At 42.6% G+C, this 16,528-nt stretch overlaps 1 protein-coding gene across 1 annotated transcript in view; it reads right to left on the minus strand.

The window, feature by feature from the left end:
• Positions 1 to 1,526: 1,526 nt before the first annotated feature.
• The window catches only part of ube2o (ubiquitin-conjugating enzyme E2O), a 39,746-nt gene continuing 24,744 nt past the window's right edge, over positions 1,527 to 16,528 (minus strand). The window contains 22 exon segments of the mRNA XM_080029193.1: positions 1,527 to 4,181; positions 4,544 to 4,641; positions 4,643 to 4,750; positions 4,752 to 4,919; positions 4,921 to 5,094; positions 5,096 to 5,125; positions 5,127 to 5,147; positions 5,149 to 5,223; positions 5,225 to 5,305; positions 5,308 to 5,360; positions 5,926 to 5,983; positions 6,705 to 6,908; positions 7,464 to 7,600; positions 7,836 to 8,016; positions 8,110 to 8,474; positions 8,849 to 9,167; positions 9,271 to 9,360; positions 11,107 to 11,235; positions 11,351 to 11,463; positions 11,852 to 12,006; positions 13,948 to 14,103; positions 14,904 to 15,069. Of these exon segments, the coding sequence (XP_079885319.1) occupies positions 4,154 to 4,181; positions 4,544 to 4,641; positions 4,643 to 4,750; positions 4,752 to 4,919; positions 4,921 to 5,094; positions 5,096 to 5,125; positions 5,127 to 5,147; positions 5,149 to 5,223; positions 5,225 to 5,305; positions 5,308 to 5,360; positions 5,926 to 5,983; positions 6,705 to 6,908; positions 7,464 to 7,600; positions 7,836 to 8,016; positions 8,110 to 8,474; positions 8,849 to 9,167; positions 9,271 to 9,360; positions 11,107 to 11,235; positions 11,351 to 11,463; positions 11,852 to 12,006; positions 13,948 to 14,103; positions 14,904 to 15,069 (2,909 nt within the window). The 3' untranslated portion in view covers positions 1,527 to 4,153.

Consider the following 16,528-nt stretch of genomic DNA (forward strand, 5'->3'; position numbering starts at 1 on the left):
GCTGGCTAAAACAGCATATGGAGAGGGCAGGGAGGAGGAGGGAGATATTGATTTGTTAAATGCTGCATGAGCTAGGGGTTGGGGGGGATCACTCTTCTTCATTGCCACAAGAAATAATTTGGGAGTGCCAGGAGAAAAAGGGGGGGGGGGGGGGCTTACAGTGGCATCGACTCAACATCATCATATTGTCATTTTAAACACGGAAGGTGGGATTGCTGAAGCTTCCATTTGCCTACAGGGTCACAAGATTGTTTATGTTCAACACTGTAAGGAATCGACCAAACATTATTTTCTCTAAAAATGTATTCTTTTATAAATGTTTTTGCACAATGTCCGTTTTTTTCCATAACCGTATTGAAGCATTCATGGGACGCAGAGGTAGATTCTCTGTAATTTCATTTCTCTTATTTTATGTTTTTGCATGAAATCATCATGAAATGCTGATGAGCTACAAGCAAATAAGATGGAAATGGTACTTGAAGACACGCTTTTGCTGTCATATTTAAAAAGGAATGAATGTGGACTGTAGCAACCAAAACCTGAGATCAGGCACTGCAATGATGAAGACTTAAAACCAAGTATTACAGCAGACTCGAGTTCCAAAATGGTCTGGTAATTATGAGAAACACATGTATTTGAAAAAAAGCCAAAAAAATAATAATAATTGTGCAGCAGAAATATTTTGTTCTGCTTCTGTCCTAGACCACGTTCATGCCTTTTTATGTTTTTTTTTCTATGCAAAGTCAGTAGTCAGATTTGTTGTTGAGTGGTGCAGTGGTCCTTTGAACTGTGTGACGTGCCTTGAATTGTACTGCCTCCTGGTGGTTTGAACACGAGTGGTGCATTCACTGACTTCTCATTTGAGATACAGTCGAAATCCAATGTGTCTGTGTTGGTGTGAGAGTTCTGACCATAGAAGGACCTGATGAACGATGACAGAAACTCTCTTGGTCTCACTGTTCATATCTTCACCTGCTGCTTCTCATCTGTTGTGTTTTAATGTTCATGGTGAAGGGAAATCTTTTATTTTATTTTTCTGGGACACTGAAGGTTTACCGATTGATTCTTTATTCACACAGATCTATTTTTCTATTGGACAAATGTCTGTCATTTTTCTATTAAAATCAAACATTCTGCCCGAGTGTTTTTGATTTGAAAAATAAAAAACATGACAAGAGTGCTCTGTGATTTGGTTTGTGACTGCATCTTTCTAGGACACTATGGTGTTAAATTACAGGCCACAGTTTGGGATTAATTTGGTCTAAATTCCATTAGATTAATAGACTCCAAATAAATTAAAGCCACAATGTTACTATGTTACTGCTTGCAAAGTTTAATGCATCACTATACAGTTATCTTTATGCAACAAAATTAGACCATAAAAAAAAATTAAATCAGAAGTACAATTACGCGCTCAGCATTTTGTACATATATGCCCCGAGCATCCACGTGACTTGTCGGAACTTAAGTTTTTGTTAAATATATACTGTATGTGTATTCGTATATTTCAATATAGTCATGACATCTGTACAGAGGGAATCAGGCTACGAATCATACATTTATTAGTTCCTTTTTTTAATATCAAGATCAGGCCACTGTGGAAATGTAGACATCGTACAGTCAAGTCTTGTGTGTAGCCCGTTCAAAAGGCTTAAAGCGACATGTTACATGCTTTGGCTGTAAAACAAACTTCTCCCAATAATAATAATATAATAATGGTTTAAATCTGAATATACACTCATACAGAGAAAATTGTACATATCATGTGCTTGATATCCTGCCAGATTTATTTATTTTTTGCTTTGAGATCCAGCGAGATAGCTTCACATTTTAATGTTTCTTCGGCGGTTGACAAATGAGAAGGATGAACGATGGAGCAAAAAACGCCATCTATTAACTCTGAGTGTTCAGGTGTATCTGTCCTTTCCAAAACTACATACGTCTTCAGAGCGAGCTCAGAACCACTGGAAAACACACTCCACCGAGAATTATGAAGGTGACATTTTACAAACAAGCAGCATATGATGGCAAAAAAAAACAGAAAGCTAACAAGGCTAGATGCCAAAGCAGCCAGCATGAAAGCAATATGTACTGCTATGCAGCATCAAAGAAGGCGAAATGACGACGTGGTCAAATCCAAGCAGAGGACAACATGTCATGGATGCCTGATTGCCACATGGTACAGGAACAGGGTGGGTATGGAAGACAAAGCAAAACAAAATACCCTCATTCAGGACCTCAAATAATTATAATTAATCAATTTTCAATTTATTTTATTAAGTCTCTTTAAAACTCTTCATGGGTTTTATCCTCTCATATCACTCATATGACTATGTCTATAGTTTCACATGGCACAGTGTGCACTCTCAATCAGTAACACTCTTCAGCATCAAGTTTCTTTATTCAAGTAAAATACCAGCCTCCTGTTTATTTCACCGGTAATAGAAAGCACAAGGGGGTTCCTCCGACTTTTATAAACAGAATAATAATTATAATAGGAAAAAGGATATCTTGAAAAAAAAAAAAAAAAAGCATTATGTTAGTGGTGGGGTGCAGTTAATAACACAATAAAAAAAATGTAAACAAGGACTGCTCTGAACTTTCCCCAGGAAGCACAATTGGACACGGTATATGAGTTTCACTTTCTTTCACAGTTAATTACAGCACAGTCTGAGGCAAATATCCAGAGTTTCATAATGACTTAGTAAAGAAAAAAAACAGATTCAATGTATGAAAAAAGAAAAATAAAGTTCACAGACAACAGTCAAATCCACTAAAGTTGTCTGCGTGCTGTAATTTGTGCAATTTTCTCTCGTCAGTGAGGTCAGCAGTCGCATTCATGGGGGAATATAAGATATATAAGATAAAATATATATAAAGCAAAAATTATTACCAACAAAACAATCAAAAAGGAAGAAAACATTGGAGCAGGGTTTCAGTGGTTTGTAGTTTGGAGTCAGTTTAGGTTAATGTCTGAAGCATGACACAAGCAGCTCTGTACACAATGGTCTGAGATTATTAAGAACAATTCAAGTAAGGCAACATGTTGACATGAGATGATGGAATGGATGCTGTATGTGTTTTTTGTCTCTTAATTATTTTAGTTGAATCACTTGCGGTGATTCATCACCGGCCAGGTAAAAGAAAGCGGAGCATTGTGGTTAAAGCTCTACTCTGAATCCTCTTGTGAGTAACGACCTCAAACGCACCAAAACAGAAAAAAGTGAATGTTGCGCTGCAGTTATCGACCACTTATTTTTTTTGTTGCTAAATTCGACAGAAAGTGAATGGAGCTTTTGTACATGGAGGCGTAAAGATGTGTTAAGCTTTTGAGCAAAGACCCCATCACGTCCTGCGCCCGGCCGGCTGCTCTACCATCAAAACAGCTACGGCAGTCTGAACCCCTGGAGGTGATCAGTATGTAAACTTTGTCAGTCGATGTTTGCTGTGTGGTTCAGTGCAAGTGACTGGCGAAAGAGGAGAATACCGGCCTAGTGAACAAAGTGGCAAAGCTGTGGTTGGCAGTTTTACTGACAGTCAGTTCTTTCTAATTGAGTGTGTGTGTGTGTGTGTGTGTGTGTGTGTGTGTGTGTGTGTGTTTGTGTGTAAAGAGAATTTGGCAGAAAGCAAACAACCAGTGATTTCTATTAGAACCCTCCTCAGTGTGTTTATATGGTGTCACCCCACAGACTAGATTGTCTATTCGGTGTTGTAGTGCAGGATGGTACAGCCATAATATGGGTAATGCTACAGTTAGCCACAGTTCAACCAACAGCCAGGAGAGCTGGGCTTTGCAGTTTTTCAGCCGTCTTTGACCACAATCCCGTATCTGCTTTACTTATTTCAGGGCCGATTGAGACGACGGAGTGGTTATTCAGCAAATCCCCCCAGCCACCAGAATTGTGGATTGCTGCTGGAGGCTAGGAGGATAGGGAGTTTGGAAGAGGGTTCATGGCACTAATTTTTCCATCTCATTCAGTCCTCTTCTTTTTTTGGCCACCACACCACTTCCACAGAAGTCAAAGAACTGCTGAGACCCCGAAAGGGAAACTCCAACGCCTCTGGTAAAAAGCTGGTTCACCTTCTGTCCGTGAACAGGAGAGGGTTCCTATGTGATGATGTATTGAAGCTCCAGTGGGTTTGTGTAACTTCCTTATTCATCGTACTCATCTGCAGAGACACTGAAGGACAACAAAGACATGATCAAGTCAGTCGCGTCCAGAACCAGAACCCGTTCCATTCTCCTGATCAAAGCTGTCGTCTACCTTCAGACGTGGTTTTGATCGAGAGGGATTATGGATGAACAAAATAAAGAAAAAGGGCAGAACAATGTGGAGTTTGGGGCGGCGGGAGCGGTACAAAGACAAAGAAATTAGGGGGTAAAGGACAAAAACGTGGGCAGTGCAGCTCTGGACAGGGGTACAGTCCAAATGGATCAATCCTTTACAGCTTGAGGGTGGAAGAAAAGGTAGGAGAGGAGGAGGAAAAGAGCAGGGAACAGTGCAGAGGCTGTGTTAGGGGGAAACGGTGAGGAGGCACTTACTTGTCCTCGGTGTGCTCAGCGATGCCAGCAGCGGCCAGCGCGGCTCGGTACTGTAGCAGCACACCTCGAATGCTCTTCACGAAGCCTTTGGAGAGCGGGGAAGAGGGGGAAGCCGATGTCCGGGTAGCCACTGCCCTCCGGGAGGAAAACCTCCGGTAGCTCTTTCTCCTTTTTCTTTGGTCGCACCACCGGCTGGCCTCCGCAGGAGGCCCACACCTCCTCCTCCAACGACGACGACCGTGGGCTGCACCCGTTTCAGACGCACCACCCGCGGACTACGGAGCCAGCCCCCCGTCTCCCCACCCAGGGAGGAGCTCCCCTGGGTGCTGTCGCAGTCTGAGTTCTGGCTCAGAGAGGCTGTGACAGTGGAGGGACTCCAGCCCTGAATCCTCCAGGTCCTCCTCTATAATACTGCCCTGACTCCCTTCCACCCCCTCTTCCCCGGGGCTTACTGGGGCTTGCTGTGGGCCACCGCCACGGGCTGCTCGTCCCAGAGGCTCCACAGATGACGGACGGTCCCTGGAGTGACGAGAGGACACGTGAGCGGCGTGATGCCCTCTCGACGGCCTCGTGCAACTCCAGGCCACACGTCCAGACGGTGGACCCAGCCGCCAGCCGTTAGAGGGCAAAGTGGCTCCCTGGATCTCCTGTTTGAAGACCTCCACGGGGTGCTGCAGGAGCTGTGGTCATCGACTGCACCACCTTGATCACGGCCATCTCATTGTAGCAGCGGCTATTCTCATAGCCTTCCTGTAGGCCCCGCGGTCACTGTCGAAGCCCGCCTCGTTATAGTAAGGCTCATTGACCAGGATAAGGCCTGTAGAAAGAGTAGACGTGGATGGTCAAAATGGGAGTTAAAAAATTGCCATTCAGGAGACGCAAAGATAAAAAGCACAGCAGTGCAGTTCTCAAAATCCCTCAAAAATAACTTTCTTTGTCCTTTTGAACTTGGATTTAGGATTATACAAAAAAACATCTTTTACCATTTGAAATGAATGAGACTGGGGAGTGTGGTGAATACATTATAAATATTCACTAGCTGGTGCAGTTAAATACACATTTCATAGGCGTTTAACTGTTAATTGGGGAGATACATCATTAGTTCACTGAGATAAGTGAATGAAACTCTGGCCCCCAGTTTGTCTAACAGGCCTGATAGCAGAGAACTTTTACGGTAGTGGTGTAATGTCTGTGTGAGACGCTGCACTTGGAGGCCTTCAGAGCAAATGAACACATGGATAAAACATTTTTGTGCTACATAAAAGGAAAGTGGAAGTGTGTGTGCTTCTGTGTTTGTGTATGTGTGTGTGTGTGTGTGTGTGTGTGTGTGTGTGTGTGTGTGTGTGTGTGTGTGTGTGTGTGTGTGTGCGCGCGCACACTACCTTGTATCGAGATGAGGACTTGCAGCAGACTGGATTTACTGGTCCATCTCTCAGTGCCCTGTGAATCCCATCAGCACAAGAGACAAATCAGCAGTAATTCTTGAGAAAAGAACATAGAAATTCAAGCTCTCTAGATCGACAACTGTTGTGCTCCAACTGCACATCACTCAACTGCTGACGAATTAAGCATGTTATTCACATCATGCAAAGCATCCAAATCAATTTATGTTTTAGTCTAGAGTCCAAGTTAGCATCCCTTAGTTTATAATTACAATTTTGTATCAAAGTTATCAATAGTTTAGTAATCGTTTGTGAGCAGCAACACTGACGCTACATTCAGTTAACATAATTGCAATTGTTTTGCAAGGTCACAATCAAGGAAGCATGTATCCTAACAGGGAGCAGAAACTGCTAATGAATGATGGAATTTCCAGTTCTTAAGTGGCTGAAAGAAGTTGGCTAATCATTTTCAAATCAAGTCTGGTTCAAAGTGCATGTTTGACTTGGATTAGTTAAGCTTGACAGGAAGTTTTGTACAAACTGTTTTTAATATCTCTAAACAGACATCATACCTGTATACTTTTTATTTTATTCAAAAGCAGTATTTTTTTTTCAATATATTACTTTAATTTAACTGTTTTTATGACTGATTAACATGATTACATTATAAACTATATATGCCCTTTTAAATGCTGCTATTTGGTGAGTAAACAAAATGTTGTTGTGTTTTTATGTGCAATGACAATAAAAGACTATCTGTCTAGCTTAATGCCACTCACCTTGCCGATCCAGGTGCCCAGCAGGCTGACGCAGACCTTGCCATTGTCGTAGAGGTTGGGGTTGAGGCGGCCACTGCACTGCGACAGGTAGCGGAACAGAGGCGGCACAGACGGGTAGATGTATGGCAGCTGGATGTCAAACAGGAAGAGACCGTCCTCATAGGGCGTACGCGTCGGCCCTTTGATCAGAGCCGAGAGCAGGTCCTGTGTTGGAATAAAGGCAAAGATGCTTCAGAACACGTTCGATGACAGATGCGGACCATGTGCTGTAAAGGAGACTGAGGATACGACAAGAGAAAAGAGGGCAGCGCATCATAGCTCTGATCAGATCATAAGACTGAGACTGGCAGCTTCTATCTTTAAGGTTGTTATGACTGAGTTTTTTAAATATTGATGCCCACTTTCCCAAAAAACCCTGCAGCTACATTAAACACAGATGATCTTTCTACTTATCTCTGATTTATTCTAATAATCAAATAGTTAATAATATATATCAATTTAAACTTAGTTTGTTCAAGGTTTACAAAGGATGATACATGAGGCTTTAAAATCATTTCTGGGCATCACAAGCTCAACATCTTATTTACCCATATTGAGACCATAATATTGGCCCTTCATGGTATATATCATCTTATGTACAGGTAAACATAGCCTAGGGTGTAGTTAATAGTAAGGCAGCTGCCAGTAATGTCAGTTTAAGTCCGTTTATAACTTTAGATTTTATCTCATAAATTGTCGCAGCACCAGAGGAAAACCCACCATGCGATCTTCAAATGTCTTGACCATGATGCCGTCTGGCAGCGACGTTGCTAGCAGAGCCATTTCCTTTCTCACTGTGCTGAAAAACTTCTTGGCCTCCGCTGGCTGGAATTCCATTTTATGAAATGAGTGTGTGTCTAAAAAACGAAAACAGATTGTGATTGCATAAAAAGACATAAACAACTTACAAATACATGTGAGGGCAGGAAATCCATCTTAAGGATGTGTGTGTATCTGAGACTAAGACGTAGAGAATGACAAGAGGGTTGAAGAAAACTATGTATACAATATAAGAAATAAAGAAAGAGAAAAAGAATGGAGGTAGGAAGAGAAGAAAACAGAGGTGTACATTTCTGTGTGGCCATTTCTCACCTGGTGCCCACTCCAGCACAGAGAACACCTCTCCCTTGGCACTGGTGAAGGTGACGCCGGGCCTGCCTCCACTCTGTTGGCACAGTACAGGTGTGTCACTGAGAAACTCACTGGGCCATTCCTGTGAACCCACGGGTGTCTGTGGCTCCTGCTGGGGCTTTTCCTCTCCGGCTCTCTCTGCCTGAACAAGTAACAGAGCAGCAGGTAAGACACAGTATAATGACAGAAAGTCTCATTTATATGGATTGTACATAGGAAATCGACTTACACCTACCTCCGCCCCCGCTCCTGCACTCCCTCCTGCCTCAACCACTGCCTCCATCTTCTCCTCCTCCACAATGGCCACGTTGTCCAGCGTCTTCCTCAGGTTCTCCTGCAGCTTCTTGATGTCGTCCAGGAAGCGCTTCTCCTTGGTGGGCTTCTCGGGGGCCACGGGCGTCACACACGCCGCCACCGGAGTACAAGAGGCAGGTTCTGAAGAGGTCGGGGAGGTCGGAGAGCCGCCGGTCCACAGCTGCTCCACAGTCATGTTCTTCAGGCTCTCCAGGATCTTCAAGGCCTCTTTCAGCTCCCTGAAGCCCCGAGAGGCGCCGTCTTTAACGGGCTTCTCCGCCCCGTTGACTGCTCCTGGAGTGGTTCCTTAGCAGGGACAATTTATTTAGTGTGTGGCAAAACGTCAGCGAGTATCATTTAGAGACATCATTATGTCAAACAGGACACAGGTAGAAAGTATAATTTTTTTTGGTCATACTGCATATGATGACGACTAATTTGTGCCTTGGATTAATTCATATGTGCTACTATAGAAACATGGCGACACGCCCTGCTCCTTTATAAAATGCTCACTCTAATGTGATTTTAAAAAAAACTTCAGATTTTCAAGCGATTGTACAAAACATAATTATGAATATAATATTTCCATTTTTACGAGGTCTGTTCTGAAAAAACTATTCCATGTACACACCTTTCCCTTACAATGAACAAAATAACTTTTGACAAAATAAGCTGCAAACCTCCTCCAGAAGCAGGACTAGCCACAGCCACAGACGTGTCCCCCTCTTCTCCGGGGACTCCTTTAGTGGGGCTGGTGAGGCCAGCTTTGCTGCCCTCTGTCGGGGAGATGATGAAGGTGGTGTAGCCTGTGGGTGTGGGGGTGGCTGTGTCTGTAGCGTCTGCGTTGTGGGCGTGGCTGTCCTCCTCGGTGGTGAGGCCGTTGTCCGTCTCCCAGCTGTCGCTCTCATCTTCCCACTCCTCCGTGGACAGGACGCTGCTCGTCTCCTCCACAGAGTCGTAGTCCGTCTCTTCGATCTCAGACTCCACGTTGTACAGGTGCTGTATGTGTGTGTGTGTGTGTGTGTGCAATTGTCAGCAACAAACGCCTCACCTTCTAATTATCAAAATTGAAGTTTGGTTTGATCAAAGAGAAAACATTTACCTGTGGCAGGACAATGGTCATGGAGTTATCCGCCCACACCACCTCCACTTTGCTGCTCACATCCACTCTGCACACCTGGCCCACTGACGTCTGAGGGAAGGAGGAGGGAGAGATACAACCTTCATCAAAAACTTGTGATACAAAATTAAAACAAGATCATAGGTCTTACACAGTGGCAATGCTCTGTGCCAGTTCCGGTTCCGGAACCCAATTTTAAACCAGCTCGTTCACACCTAAAATAGATGGGGTTCTGAAAGTGAAAACTTGGTTCTCAGCTAGAAGAGAAAAAATACTATTTCTTGAAAACCGTGATGTCATCAACGGATGTGTCTTAGCTGTGAGGACGAAAAGTAGACAAAGGCTGTGACAATGTCCAAGCCAGCAGAAAACAAAAAACTTGCGGTGTTCTGCCGAGGAAACTAAATGATTGGTGGCAATTTGGGCATCAACCGACTTCCAGGAGAAGTTAAGAGAGCAGCACAAGAAAGAGCAAGACCATGACATAGGGGGGGTGAAACTTTGTTTCCGCTTAAACTGGTATGAACGCAACGCAGGCTGGTTCACAAGAAAGCACCATGGTTCTGAGACTCCAGAACGGAACCAGAACAATGTTGGAAGTAGCATCAGTCTATTGCCAGTTCATTAAGCTCACCTAACTCAAACCAATGCAGTCTAATGCCTCATTTCCACCGGGTAGAGCGGGTCGGATCGGAGCGGTTCGGTCCGGGTAGTTTGGCTTTTCACTTGCCAAAAGTTGGGTAGGGTATGGTTTAAGCGCACCTAACCGCTCTGAGCCACTCCAAATCTCAGTACTCCTCCGTAGGGGTACTAGCCGCCTGAAAGGGTGCCGAAACGGCAGAGCCGTCATTTGATTGGTCGAAAGAATCATTTCCGCCATGTGTAGTCATCTCGGCAAGAGTGAAGATAGTCTTGTGTTTTGGCGAAAATGTGAGCACAGCTCTGTGTATTGTGTGGTGTTTTTCCTCGTCAATAAATTAATCAGTTGGTTACACTGTGTCCCATAATATTAGTCACGTAGCTGCCGCAGCCAGTAGGGCCTACTGTTCGCTCACTGTCTCTGTGAGTTGCGCCGAGCCGTCTCTGTGTGTTTACGCCATAGATAGTAGTAAATACACGCTCACAACAACACGGGGGAATAAATAAAGAAGCGGCTGGTTTGAATCATTTCCGCCGTTTGTAGTCACCTCGGCTAGAGTGAAGAGAGTTTTGGCGACAATGTGAGCGCGGCACTGTTTATTGTGTGGTGTTTTTCCTCGTCATTAAATGAATCCCACTGCTACGATGTCACGTAGCTGCCGCAGCCAGCACTGTTCGCTCACCGTCTCTTATCAGCTGCATCGAGCCGTCTCTGTGCTCACAACACAGGGGGGAATAAATAAAGAAGCCGCTGGTTTGACCAAGCAAAAACAAGAGACCGCTGGCTTGACCACAGTTGTTCCACAGCCCGATAGTTTGACCCACAATCTGGCGGCGGCTATCGCAGTCCAGCCTAAACCCCGCCCTACCAGTAAGGGTAGGGTCGGCGGTGGAAACAACACCGAGATTCTTAAAAGTGAGCTGTCCCGCTCTGAGCCGCTCCGATCCGACTCGCTCTACTCGGTGGAAATGAGGCATAATACAACAGCCCTGCATTGAATACTATATTCTTGAAGGTCATAATATTAAGTTTTTGTCTAAGTCGTTTTAGATCCAACTTTATGATCATTCTGGAGGCTGTACTGTTGAGGTACTATTGAACTGGATTTGTGTTACACTGACAGGATCATGTTCAATGCTTTTCACATGAAAAGACAGAGGGTTTTTGATTGTTCTCGCCTCATTTTCGCAGTCGTTCTGTCCCTTTTCCGAGTTCCATATTCTGATGACGATGTCGGTGGTGCGAAAGTGAAAATCTGGGTGATCTGCGATGTCGTACACGCTGACATCGTCCTCTATATCGGTAACCTGGATTAAGTAAAAAAGAAAAAAAATCATTTACCTTTTTTTCTCGTCTCATACAAAATTATTTTCAGGATTTCTTTAAAAGCACGAAACCGTTGTTTTGTTTTCCTTGACTCACCTCCACGTCGTCACTGGAGGGGTTGAGCTTGATCCACTTGACGACACACGTTCTGCCCTTGTGATCGCCAGACTGGATCACTCCGTACACTCCTGGGTCCTGGAGGGCTTGGGCTGAGAGAGCAAACAGAGCCACACACACAGTACACAGTTAAGAGACCTAAACAAAGTTTCTTTAATGCAAAGATTTGTACATGAAAATTTATTTTTTCCCGGAAGAAAATGGTTGGCTGTTAATCACAGCCTGGAAGTACATCTTTGGGTTTCCGTTCCATTTCACAGAGGTACGCAAACTTGGCAAAGTTTCAGCAAATGACACAGATACTGTAGGTACCAGCAGGCAGAGTGGCCTATATAAAATATCTCATCGCAGTCCACAGGGACAGAAATCTGACACACGCTGCGTCTTCACTAGTCTCAAAGGGTGGAAAAACGGAACAGAGCAAAATAGAACAACCAAATTCATCATAAATAAATGCTTAATTAAATTAATTCTGCTTACGTCGTTTGTCTACGACAAAGTCCCCGGGACAAAACTCGTGGCTGTCGAGGTGCTGGATGGGGATCAGGTCGTTTGAACGGATTCCCTTGTCCACCTGCCCGTCCTTCCACATCACATCAGACGTGGTATTTGTGAAAACAACTTCCACTGCAACCCTGTTCAAACACACCAACACACAGATCACTCAGATATGGCTGCAGCAAAAAGGCTTGCTCAGTTTAGTTTGCTGTTCGTCCGTAGGTAGGAAAAGTGAAAGGAGAGTTTAAAGGCTAAAAGCTAAATGGGAACAGTTTTTTTGAAAAACATTGTGTTTTCTTTTATTATTCAGGGGAGCATTGACTACATTTGTTCTTAGTTCTCCGTTCTTCCTCATCATTTCTTATCTACCTTTGATGTTGAGCCCTCAATAATTTTTACTTCTTATCCTTTCAGTTTTTTCTCTCATTCAGTTCTCCCTCACTGCCATGCAGCTCCATAAAATGGAGAGATTTGCTGAGACATCAAACAATATGAAATCTATCTATAAAGCAAGAAACGTCTGTCTGTCTGTGACTTGCATATCTCTCTGACCGTTAGTCAGATTGGCCTGAGCTTCCGGATATGGCTTGCGCACGAAGGTGTGCATCCTTGATTGATTTTAACGTTTTTTGGACCAAATATGTAGAAGTTATCATATTTATATCATGCTGGCGGCGAATACATGCGCACACTGAAGGCCACAGTAACGACGGGCATGAAGTAGTCTCCGGCTAAACCCCGCCTCCCTCTGATTTGATTGGCTGCTGCGACCAAAGCTTGAAATGAGTGACACAGCATGTTGTTACTTCCTCATTCAATGCACCCAACTTTCCAAACAAAACGTTCTTGAACCTTTCCATAGACATCACCAACTCCTCAAACCTGTCCGCTTTTTTTTTTTTTTTTCGCACATTACGCTATTTTCACTGTTATATAGTTAATGTATAGCTAAACACTTCCGTGGCAGTGACGCTAATTTCAGTTAGCGTTTCCATTTAAATTCTCGGATAGCTCTGCTACCAGTGAATGTAAACACGATCGCTTCCACAAAATGTTTTAAATTTGTTAGAAACTAACACCTAAACAAGCTAAAGACTATGTAAGATGCAGAAATTCACTTCATTGTTTGCAAAAAGAAATACTGCTGCCTTCAAGCTGCAATTACCAATAAAAAAAAAATGTCACCTGATTTGCCAATAGAGGATTATCGCGCAACAAATATTAAAGAAAGAACATAAGTCACATTAACACTACCTGCTTCCTACGGGCACTGCACTAGTAATAAATAATATAGGCAACAGTCTGTTTCAATTTTAGCTGAATTCATTTTGTTTGCTCTAATGTACAACTCCAGACTGTCTTGTTTTGGACAACGCAAATTTTATTGACATATTAAACAATAGGAAATCTGCAGTGTTGTGGTGTGTTTGTTGAGAGCAAGAAACAAAGACAGACAGACACAAACACACACATAGACAGAGACAGAGAGAGAGAGAGAGAGAGAGAGAGAGAGAGAATGTGCAATCTGTTTTGTAAGCCGAGGACGTGTGTGAAAGACTGTGTGTAGCTACTGTTCAGCTCCAGTGTCACTGTCAGACTGACGGAGACATGAGCCCCTTTGACAAACAGGAGAGAGGGCAGAGGGACACACAAACACAGTGTTGTCACTATTGGAGGATAAGCAGCAGACTGCTTTAATAGTTGGTAACAGATGATGTCACTTGTATTTCCACTTCCCAGTACAGTTGCAGGGTTGTAACTTAATGAGCAGGAAGCACCATGACTATAACAATTAGCCCTATCGATCTGCAAAATGTCACACTTAAAAAGTTCCCCAGACTTTTCGAAAAATCTATTAACGGTCAATCTTGAGATACGCAGCCACAGCAGTGGTCTGACTGATGAGTCACTAAATCTACAGAAGTGTTGGACAGGTAGGTGAAAATGAAGAAGATATGTGAGGAAATTTAACCAGAAAGAAAGAAGAATGAATAAATGAAACAAAGAAAGTGAAAGCAAGAAGGGTGAGCAGATGTGATAGTAATGGACTGGTGTTCAAAGAGTTCATGTTAACCCACCGGTCTCCGGGCTTGAACTCGCGGGCGAACTTGGTCCTCTTCTTCTTGTGCTTCCTCTTCAGGTTGCGGATGGACAGCGGGATGCTCTTCTTCCGGTTGACTCCAAGACCGCCGCTCTGAGAAGAGGCTGTGGAGCTGGCTGATGATGTCAGCGAGCTGAAACATGGTGTACAGTGACAGACAACATCTCTGTTAAACACACAAACAGGAGCTTTCCTCTTATTGACTGGTCTATCAAAAAAGTCAGAAAAGAGAGAAATAATTCAATTCTTAAATAACTATTATTATTTATTCCATTTTACATTGGAGAAAATCGGACAATGTTGACCAAGGATTTTCTGCAGTTTTGCATCAACAATTAAACTATTATCAAAAGTGTTGACTTTTTTCTCACATTCTAAAACAATGTCACTTGTTTTTCCGAATGTAAAGAATACATTATAGATAAAATTTCGTTTTCTGACATTTCATAGACTAAACAATTGCAACCATAAGAGAATCATGAGATGAAGAAAACAATAATAATTTAATAATAACTGTCAGTCCACCTTAAACTATGTCTTAAAAAAATTACCAGACTTGATCACCCCAGACACAAATGTAGGCAAGGCAAGGCAAGGCAAGTTTATTTCTAAAGCACATTTCGGACACAAGGCCATTCAAGGTGCTTTACAGATGCAAAAACAAAATACATCAAGTATAGAGCACACATTAAAAAAAGAAAAGCGAATGAGAAACATGAATATAAATAAAACATAAAATAATTAAAACATTTAAAAAGAATAAAAATAAATAAAAATGTAAAATTACAGGTTATGTAGACATTTCATCTTGTTTTACAGAAGCTCTTGATATACTATCCATGACCTATAAGCGCTTCTCAGTTCCTCTCACACATTCACTTTGATGACATTTAAAAGAGAAAAAAAGAAAGAACCCAAAGAACACACACAGACCTGGTGTCGTCAGTGTCCTCTGCAGCCTCGTCATCAGCGTCCTGCTCCCCGTGTTCAGCAGAGGGATGCTTGATGTTCTGCGGGTCTGAAGGGTTCTGCACAGGAACCACAGGGCCGTTGTTGTTTTTGGGATGAGACAAGTCCGTCTGCTCTGATTTGGGCTCGCCTGGTGAGAGATAAAACAGTGGAGGGTGTTAGAATCTCTATTTAAAAGGTTCAGAGGAAGGGACAAGCTCATATCATACAAGTGTGCTGCGATTCTGGACAATTAGCCCGTACCCTTTGTAACCATGTCCCATTTGTGCCTCATGTCTCCCAGGTACTTGAAATCATTCTCACTCTGCTGTGCATGCAGACACTTACTCCTCAGCTCCTTTGGGGAATAAAAATGAATGCCCTCTCTTCTGACAATGATAAATGATGAAGCGCTATGCCAGAAAAGCATTTAATCAAATGTTTTAATTATTATTATTGTTTAATAAAGTTTGGCTTTTAAAATAAAATGTTTTTTATCTATTAACTATTTTTTATAGTACCTATAAAAAGTAGCTTAATCTTTTTTACACAGGCACTGAAGTTGAACTTTATGTGTGACGAGAGATAAAATAGGTTGTCATGCCCACTTTATTATGCTCATCTCACACTATTCATTTGAAAACCAGATTCATCTGCACGTGCTCTCAATTCTGTATTACTGCAAATAGTCAAAGTTTCTGACTGAATGCTTGTAGAAACAGAATGATCCTAATTTGGACAAATGGTCATGTGTGAAAACCACTGCGGCAGCGTACACATAGACCTGATGGATTAATTGGACCAGCAGGAATTATAAGATCAAGCTTTTATCAAAAAACTGTTTTAACCAGATAACGTATATATTTTGAAGAAAAAAATTATAAATAAATAAAAAACTAAATTTGGTTAGAGTTGTGAGCAAAATTAAATGGAAAGCAGAACATTTTACAGTTATAGAAAACCTTTATAGACAGCAAGTGTAACAGTAATATTAAATTAACTAGAGTATATAGTGTGAGCATGACTGTAATGAACAAAAACATGTTTTATAGTTAAAAATCCAATGAATAGTACTGAATAAATGTAGGAATTAATTATCTTTTGTTTACAAGTACTCTATTGTTTTTATTGATATGGCGTACGCCTTTTCAAAACTTATCCACTTCTGATATGATGTGGCAGAAGATGATGCTCGGCACGGGAAATGGGATGAAAAGGTTGCATTTATGAACTAAAATGTTAAGGAAAGAGGCAGAAATCAACCTTGGGAATGAGGCAATTCAACAGAAACAATAGCCCCTTTTACACAGCCAGTGAAAGCCGGGAATATGCCGGCCTTTCGGCCCTCCGCCCTGTTGTATAAATGCGACAGTTGCGGAACGAGGGAAGAAAGGTGCGAGTGATCGTTCCGGGAATTTTACTACCTCGGGGGGTAGTAAGATTCCCGACACGATCAGTTCCGCCTCTCTGTTTAAATGCTCCAGCTTGTTGATGCGGAACTGGGGGGCGTTTGACGTTCCATAGTCTACGTTCTAAACATGCGACCATGTTAGCAGTTGAAGGACGTGTGTTTAACATTAACCACGGCGGCCTGATGTCCCGTAAAAATC

The sequence above is a fragment of the Ammodytes marinus genome (genome assembly GCF_949987685.1).
Source record: "Ammodytes marinus genome assembly, chromosome: 6".
Lineage (NCBI taxonomy): Eukaryota > Metazoa > Chordata > Actinopteri > Uranoscopiformes > Ammodytidae > Ammodytes > Ammodytes marinus.